This window comes from Bos mutus, chromosome 6 (assembly GCF_027580195.1).
Source record: "Bos mutus isolate GX-2022 chromosome 6, NWIPB_WYAK_1.1, whole genome shotgun sequence".
NCBI classification, from domain to species: domain Eukaryota; kingdom Metazoa; phylum Chordata; class Mammalia; order Artiodactyla; family Bovidae; genus Bos; species Bos mutus.
In genome coordinates, this window is record NC_091622.1 from 25,738,979 (window position 1) to 25,748,482 (window position 9,504).

Here is a 9,504-nt window from a genome sequence, read left to right on the forward strand (position 1 = left end):
TTAATTTTTGAGTGTGCTTTCTTGTCAGTAATAGATAAGGTAAATATGTAATTGCAGTAACATAAAATACTAAAGTTTGTATGTAAAATATAATTGAAGCATTTTAGATCAAAAAATTAAAATATGTGCATGTAATTGATTTTATACAAATTAATTTTGTATGTGATATAGCTCCACCATATGTATTTGTGATTATTTGTTTGTAAATAATCAAATAGTCTAAACTGTAAATACCATAACCCCAGGGACTGTCCTTGCTTTGTTTATTATTAATTTATTGATAATTACCACAGTACCTGGTACATAGTAGATTCTCAAATATTGGTTAAGTGATTAACCAAGATTGTAGTGAAAAGGAAGAGTATATTTTGCTAAAAAGAAAATGTGCAGTTTCTTATTTCACTCTCTAGTTTTTTTTTTTTAAATAAAGAATAGTAATGCTGGATTTGGGGTGTATGTTTGAATAAAAATTAATGGCTACTTTTCTTTTTCTTCCTATAGGAGGGTATACAAGGAAAGGTTAGGACTTCCTCCAAAGATAGTGATTGGTTATCAGTCCCATGCAGACACAGCTACTAAGAGCGGCTCCACCACTAAAAATAGGTTTGTTGTTTAAGAAGACACCTTCTGAGTATTCTTATAGGAGACTGCGTCAAGCAATCGAGATTTGGGAGCTGAACCAAAGCCTCTTCAAAAGCAGAGTGGACTGCATTTAAATTTGATTTCCATCTAAATGTTGCTAAGATATAAGAGAAGTCTCATTCGCCTTTGTCTTGTACTTCTGTGTTCGTATTTTTTTTTTTTTTTTTTTTTTGGCTAGAGTGTCCATTATCTCAATCAAAGAATTACAGTACACATCATCCCCAGAATCCATGTGTTCCTGGCCCACTCTGTAATAGCTTAATAGAAATAACCATTACAAACACATTTGACCCATCTGCAATATTAAAAAAAAGAACTTGTATTTCTATACCTTACAAGAGAATGATTTTGTTTACGTTCCATTGTATGCAGGAGCATATTTTGCTGGTTTGAAAGAGTATGATGCATACAGTTTTCTGGCAATTTTCTTTGTTTCTTTTTACAGCATTATCTGTGCTGTACTCTTGCTGATGGCTGCTAGATTTTAATTTATTTGTTTCCCTACTTGATAACATTAGTGATTCTGATTTCAGTTTTTCATTTGTTTTGCTTAGTTTTTCTTTCTCATGTAACATTGGTGAAGGATCCAGGAATATGACACAAAGGTGGAATAAACATTAATTTTGTGCATTCTTTGGTAATTTTTTTTTTATAACTTAAAACTACAATGCTTTGCTACAAATTTATGCATTTCATTCAAATCAGTGATCTATGTGTGATTTCCTAAACTTAATTGTGGATTATAAAAAATGTAACATCATAATTACATTCCTAATTAGAATTAGTATGTCTGTTTTTGTATCTTTATGCTGTATTTTAACACTTTGTATTACTTAGGTTATTTTGCTTTGGTTAAAAAATTGGCTCAAGTAGAAAAGCGGTCCCATTCGTATTAAGACAGTGTACAAAACTGTAAATAAAATGTGTACAGTGAATTGTCTTTTAGACAACTAGAATTGTCCTTTTATTTCTCCATCTCTGTAGAAGGAATTTGTATTTCTTATTGCAAGGCAGTCTCTCTTGTGTCATATCTTGTAGTGTCTTCCACATGAACAGCATAAGTTTGGAGCATTAGTTTGGTTATTTTGTTTATTTTAATTTTTAATAAATTGAATAGGTAGCATCATATATATGAAATTAAATTGATGTGGCTTTTTTTTTTTTAATAAGGCGCTACCTTTAGGCTTAGGTAAATAATGTACTCTTAATATGTTAAAACTCATGAAAATTGCCACCTAGATGCATCACCATTTGATTGGTAGGGATAGTAGTTATAAAACTTGGTTGTTAATTGAGATGTTCTTCTTTAAGTGTCAAAATAATAACATAGGGAAAGACTTGTAGGTGATGGGGGTGTATGCATTAAGAATTTTGTTAGTGTTGCTGTCTAAAGAGAATTGGAATAAACAGGTTATGAAGACTCATATTTTTAATGATAAACTGGTGTATGGCTTTATGTAAAATTGAAAACATGATCTACTCTTTAAGCAAATTTGAAAACAGCTTGTCTGTAATGCATAATTGTATATTTCAGATTTGATAAAATGAAATATAACTATTGTAGACAGAGTGAGCTGAACTGTAGGTAGAATAATCATTAGTTGAGAGGAAATTTTGTCTCTAGATGGTGATTATGAATTAATCATTTAAAACTGATAAGTTTGACAAGAATCCTATGTAAAATGTGAAATTAATAATACTGATTTTATTGAAGAATTTAAAACAGCTTAGAGGGTACCACAAGCTACCATCTGAGTACTCTCAATACCACCAACACCCCTTGTTCAGTATTCTATAAATACTGTGTCTTTTATATTTATAATCTCAATATATGTACCTAATAATATCTTGTTTAAATTTGGGTGATTGGCTAAGGTGACTTATTGTCTTTTGGTATATGTAGTTTGTGAGCACTTCAAGAGCTTGCTTAAAAGTAACAGTGGTAGTGTTAGTATGTTGGCAGTGGGTGGCATTGGAGGAATGTATCAGAAATCAGTGCTTTATTAATTCTAGCATGCAGTCCATTTTAAGAAGCATCAGCCTTTGAGAGTCGAGAAGAAATAATGCATTAAATGTACACAGTTCTAAATTGTGAAGAATCCTAATTTACGGCATTTTATTCTCCTCCTCATTATCAGCTGAGAATCACAATTGGTTTTAAGTCTTTTTTTTCCAGTGTGGGTAGAATGATTCTGAGTGTCTTTTGGCAAATATCACTTAAATATCACAATAACTTGCAAATTTTATAACTATTAGCATCTTTTCTAAATATAAGATTAGATTGTACATGATTTTCTAATTTACTTTTTCCTTTCTGTTCAACAGGATATTATAGCTTAAATATATTTTCATAATAGATTATTAAAATAATCTTTAATGGATAATTAGTATTTCATCATAAGGATATGCCATATTTCATTTAACCAATTTAATTGTTAAAATTCTAGTTCTTCAGAGGATTTGAGTTATACTATGAAAGAATCAAAAAGTTAAAATCCTTACTTAGTACTTACTATATGCCAGGCAGTGTTCTAAGCACTTCACATGCACTTTAACCTGCACAATAACCCTTTGATGTAGGTGCTCTTATCCCCTTTTTACAGATGAAGAAACAGAAACAGTGAGAATTTAAGTCACTTAGTATGGATTTGAGTCCTGGAAATTTTGTTCCAGAAATTCTGTAAAGCACATGATACAGATTCAGAGGTATGGAGCCTACCTCATGGGCTACAGTACATTGTACCAGATTGTAGTCAGTGTATATAGGTCAGAACATTTTAAATTTTACTTCATTTGATAATGAAACATATAAGAGATAGGGAATCCCCTGAGGGTACTCTGTTCACACTCAATCATTCGGCTTTTTTTCCTGAGAACATGGAAACAAAGGTACAGGAGTTTAGAGGTACATAGATCAAGTGAATATTTTCATATCTGGTTTTAAGTATCTATGTCCTGTTAACTTCTAAGATAAATGGCAAAATAAAGTGAAGGTTTCAAGTTGAGATTCTTACATGCTGAAGTTTGCATTCAAAAGGATAATTTTAATTTACTAAGGCAGTGTGATAATGTGATGTTTTACATTTTAAAATTAAAACAAGTTAATGACAAGTCTCTGTGCTACTTTTTATCTAATTGTTGGATTGGATGGTCTTCATCTACTGAGTAGAAGGAAAAAAGAGCTGAATTTTCTCACTCAAGAGTTAGACCCGGATAAATACAAGGTTTCAGATCAAATTGACGTTAAGAAACAAAACCCTAGGTAGTGCTAGTAGGTGTCTCTCTAGACCAGTATAGAAATTGAGGATCTAGAAACTTCTACAGAAATCAGATATTGCTGTGACATTGTGTGTGTGGAAGTTGCTTCAGTTGTATCTGACTGTAGCCTGCCAGGCTCCTCTGTCTGTGGAATTCTCCAAGCAAGAATACTGGAAGTGGGTTGCCATGCCCTCCTCCAGGGGTTCTTCCGACCCACGGATCACGCCCATGTCTCTCGTGTCTCCTGCATTGGCAAGTGGGTTCTTTCCCTCTAGCACCACTCGGGAAGAAGTATGTGATATATATATACAATATATATTTGTGACAGGAGTGTGCATTTTGGGGTTTAAACCTGCTCCTTTGTCACATACAGTTGGAGAGACACCACTCTTAGGTTGTCTTCAGTAGTCAGGATCAGCTCATTTGCCCATCAATTGCTAAAACCAGCCAGTTTTATTATCTCTACTTCTCATCTCACAACTAACTGACTTATTGTGGAAGTTTCGGCCCCAGTCTGTGGCATCTTTCAATAATACTTTGTTATATCTTGCTTACTGTGAATTTCAAAGTAGACATGAGGTAGTCATCCTAACACCTTGGATAGTTTCATGTTTTAATACTCATGTGATTGTTTTACTGCCAGAAGCAAAAAAATTGAAACTGGGTGTGAGATGAAATGTGCTATGCCTTTCCCAATTCACAGGAACCAGATTCCGTGTTTTTAATCTTGCCCCTTTTTCTTTTACTTCTGAGCTTATAAATTCGTAATAGTTTTGCACAGAAGTTATGCCCCTACTTTTTCTCCAAAAAACACATTTTGAGTACCTCAGTTTATTGTGCTGTAGATGCTGGATGTACAGAAGAAAACAAAATAGACTGGTCCCTGCTCTAAACTTTTAAAAGCGGATATCTATTCAAAATAATTCTATCTTTCCACAGTTTCTGCAAATAGCTTATATTATTGTAATAGAACTAGAGTTTCTGTTACTAGGGATTAGTAGTCTAGAGGTAAATATAAAACACCCTTTCAACACTAACTTAGAGTGAGTCGAAATGGATCACACTACATAGGAGGACTGGACCAAACCCTCGTGTGTAAATTACAGCTTTTGCAAGACAACTTCTACTTTACATTGCTGAAATCTGTATGACTGTCCAAGTGGTTTTGTGGGTGTGGCTCTTTTTCAGTTATGAGATTGTGCTTTTAAAAAGCTTCGTCGTTTTAGCGTACTTTTGAATTTGTTGAAGCATTTTAAATGTGATTATGTTTGCTTTGATGTGGTTTTGTAGATAGCAATTCTCCATTTAGTCACTTGTTTTTTTTTCAGTGTTTGACCAGACAGAACACATACCTATTTTGACTACAGAAAGGTAGTCTTTCTACACAAGGTGACAATTGCCTATCTTCAATCGTACTTTTCTTTTTCAAGGTACCACTCAAATTTCTTATATATGTCCAAGAATTTTCTGTGCATACAGTAGGTACGTGTGACTTTTTTCTTTGGACCCAAATCATTCAGCATTGTTTTCTCATTTAATAATCTTGGAAAGTTCAGTTTTACATGTCATAACACATATAAAGCTTTTATATTCTAGTGATTGATTATATGAATGTATGTCTTATTGAAGGACTGGGTTCCTTCCTTGCTTGCTTGAAATTTTTGTCTTTACGTTTTCCCAGTGTAAGTTGTAGTCTTACCTTTGCATAGTATAATTTTTTTGATATAAAAGCAGTTTCCTTTTTTTTTTGTTGTTTAGCTGCTAAGTCGTGTCCAAGTCTTTGCAAGTCTGTGGGCTGAAGCCAGCCAGGCTCCTCTGTCCACGGGATTTCCCAGGCAAGAATAGTGGAGTGGGTTGCCATTTCCTACTCCAGGGGTCTTCTGAGACCAGGGATCAAACCTGTGTGTCCTCCTGGCCAGGTAGATTCTCTACCACTGAGCGACTTAGGAATCCCTTTTCTTTAGCACTAAATGGCCCTTAGTCTCTATGCATTCCAAACCCAGACTGTTCTAATGTACATAAAAGGATCATCTTCAGTGTTCTAGTTGTGTTCTACAGAATGCTGCTTAGCAAGTTTTTCAGTTTTGGTCCTCATGATATTTTTATGATCGATTCTGTTTTATTTTTTTCTAATGAGCCAGTATTGTTTTAAAATACAAGTAAAATAGTTCTCTAGATTAAACTTTTTCCAAAGGATAAGCATTAAGTTGTTAATTCTGTTTTAGGCTTGTAAACGTTTAAAAAGCTTGAATCAGCACTGATAACAGGACCTAGTTTTGTTTTCAAGCCTCAGACTGAATTTAACTTTGCAGTTTTTTTTTAATTGAGTATATTTCCCAGATGCATCTTTATATTGTCATAAAAAGTTTCTTTTGGCACTTGATTTTAAGGATGTTTGTTTTTCATAAGTTCCCATTTCACACATTTTTTCTCCTTTCAGAAAATCATTTACCTTCTCTTCATGCTTTTTTCAAGTGTTGCTATTTTATAAGAATTCTGCCTTTAAATGTTCATATCTTCCATCTTTACTATTCTTAGGTTATCCTTACTGTCACTTTGTGACAGTGGCTTCCAAACCTCTGTCCTTAGCCACGACCTCCCTCTTGTGTTTCAGATCCATGTTTCTTCGTGCCTGCTGAACCTCTTGTCAGGGCAGCAAATGACACCTCATAGGTCATATTTGGTATACATTCTGTTTTGTAATTACTGTAAAGTTTTATTAAAACATGGACTTGCCCATTTGTTCACGTGTGGTTTTTTTTTTTTTCCCCTTTGATGTGTGTTCTATAATGACAGAGTTGACTAGTTGTGACTAAGACAGGCATGCAAAGTGTAAGATACAACTCTCGGGACCTTTGTAGAAGTTTGCTGATCCTTACTCTAAATGTTTTTTGGTGTCAGTAAATCTAAATGTCTTAACCTGTTTTCATTTCCTTTGCACTTCCAGCAGGCCCCTAACCCCATTCCCACCTGATGACCTTAGTTAACAAAGTGTGATTTGCCTCGATATCTAGTTTTTTCCTCTCTGCTTGTCCTTGAGTCCACTGCAGTTTCTCTTGATTGTCCGTGGTATTGTCTGGGTTCTTAGCTTAAAGACATGCCACTGAGCCCTGTTTTACTTTTTTCACATCCTCAAATGCTCATTGTTTATCTGTATGTTAAGGTTTCTTTTACTTTCTGAAAAGCAGCCAAGGTAACCAGAGGTCTGTAACTGGGAAATACTGGAGCTTATGTACTTATTCTCAGAATGATAATTGGGATTTTAACTATAAAAGTGATTGCACGGTAGTTTCTACATCATTTAGCAAAGCTTGTACTCTATTAGGACTGTCTTAATAATACATTTTTTTGTATTACCTAAAGCAGCATGTGCTATGCTTCTTTGTTTCTTGCTTTATTATAGGAAGTGAAAAAATGAAGATAGAATGTGAGAAAAAATTAAGCCAGAAGTGAGGTTAGCATCCAAAGTGCATTCCATAAAGCCCATTCTAATAACCAAATAAAATGGAGAAGCAAGTCCTTCAGTGATGCTGTCATGCTTGGGCATTGCCTTTTGTGGGACACAGTTTTTGTGTTAAGTATCCAGCTGGCTAGATAGTCAAAGACAGGGTTCAGTAGATGCTCTACAGTAGAGGTGAAGACTACATGGCAACCTGCTCTGGAAAACACACACATGCTTTGGTGTCCAATAGCCTCAGTTCGGAAAAGGCAATGGCACCCCACTCCAGTACTCCTGCCTGGAAAATCCCATGGACGGAGGAGCCTGGAAGGCTGCAGTCCATAGGGTCGCTGAGGGTTGGACACGACTGAGCGACTTCACTTTTACTTTTCACTTTCATGCATTGGAGAAGGAAATGGCAACCCACTCCAGTGTTCTTGCCTGGAGAATCCCAGGGACAGGGGAGCCTGGTGGGCTGCTGTCTGTGGGGTCGCACGGAGTCGGACACGACTGAAGCGACTTAGCAGCAGTAGCAGTAGCCTCAGTTCACATTCTAGTTCTGCAGTCTATTTGATGTATGGACCTAGTCAAGTTGGTTGAGATTTCTAAGCTGGTTTTTGTCATCTCTGAAATGAGTGATAACCTGTATCAGAGGGCAGTCGTGAGACAAGATTGGTTGTATATAGTTCAGTGCTTGGTGCAGAGCAAATCTGTAATGAATTTTAGTTTTCTGTAGGTCTTCCTTAAAAAAACTCCTGTAGTGTACATCATGCAGTGACTGACACTCTATAGTAATTCTAGCTTTTATGGGATTGTTTTTTAATAGCCAGTGTAGGCTGGTAAAATGATGCAAATTGCAATTCCATAAATGAAATTGGGTGTGGGGCCTCACCACATTTTGAGATCCAAGTTTATAATCCAGCCCATTGTATATAGTTTCAGGGTGTGATGTAGTAGTTGTTAATCTTAACAGTTTTGGGTGGAACAGAGTTATGTGTTAACCCCTCAGGATGGCTAGATGTATGTTATCAAGCTGTATTATTTAGAATTTCTATTGTTGTGAAGCCACTATGGTTTCCTTGGGCTGAATGTCCTTGTATTCTCATATCAAGGACCCCTGAAGTAGGGGAATGGTAGGGGCTGCGTAATTTCTTAAACCAGTTATATATTGCATACTCATTATCCTCAAGTGAAATTCATAGTTAATATAACTTAAGTCACTCAGTCGTATCCGACTCTTTGCGACCCCATGGACTAGCCCACCAGGCTCCACCGTCCATGGGATTCTCCAGGCAAGAATACTGGAGTGGGTTCTCCTTCTCCAGGGGATCTTCCCGACACAGGGATCGAACCCAGGTCTCCTGCACTGCAGGCAGACGCTTTAACTTCTGAGCCACCAGGGAAGCTTACTACTTACTTAAGAAAAAATTCCCTATCTAGAATAACAGAGCTAGTAATAGAATAAGACGGGAAATTAAAGGGAAGCTTTTAGGAAAATAATTTTAGCTCAAATGTAATTATTTAAGGAAGGTAATCAGATATTTGAACACATACCCAGTATCAGTGTGAACATAACTCTAAATGCAAGTTAGCAAATTACTCTGAAATGGTAGTATGCCTTTTTTCATCTTATACAAAATATTTCTGGAAAATTCAGTGTATTAAAATTGTGCAAAGATTACTTGGTGTTACATGTTAGGTAATACAGTTAGATTCAAATTTCAGTATTAGAAGTAGACTTTAAAATCTTTTACATGAATGGCTGGCAGGGTGTTTGAATGTCATTTGGGATACCAGCTCTTAGGTGTGTACATCTGTGTATTGCTCATCCCTAATAATTCCAGATGTGCCTCACCCATAATTGTTACAATGCAAGTGTCCCATAAATTTCTATTGGTTATGGTAGTCAGTGGTCCTGTGTCCCTTGAGAACCGATCCTTTTCAAATTGCATTGTGTGCATGAATCAGATGGTCAGTCTGAAAGATTATTGCTGGAGTCAGGCCTTAATTCTACATTTCTAAGAAATTTTGTAAGTGGATCTTGTGATTAATGTGACCCAGGGACCATACTGTATGACATCTATATCTACAGTGTTCAAAACAATAGCTCAGATATTGGGCATTTTGTCATTGCTTTAACAAGTTTCAAATAGCAGTGAGTTTTA

At 35.6% G+C, this 9,504-nt stretch overlaps 1 protein-coding gene across 1 annotated transcript in view; it reads left to right on the plus strand.

The window, feature by feature from the left end:
• The window catches only part of EIF4E (eukaryotic translation initiation factor 4E), a 40,923-nt gene extending 37,170 nt beyond the window's left edge, over positions 1–3,753 (plus strand). Inside the window, exon 7 of the mRNA XM_005898806.3 lies at positions 502–3,753. Coding sequence (XP_005898868.1) covers positions 502–616 — 115 coding nt within the window. The 3' untranslated portion in view covers positions 617–3,753. The remainder of the gene's footprint in view (positions 1–501) is intronic.
• Positions 3,754–9,504: the final 5,751 nt, after the last annotated feature.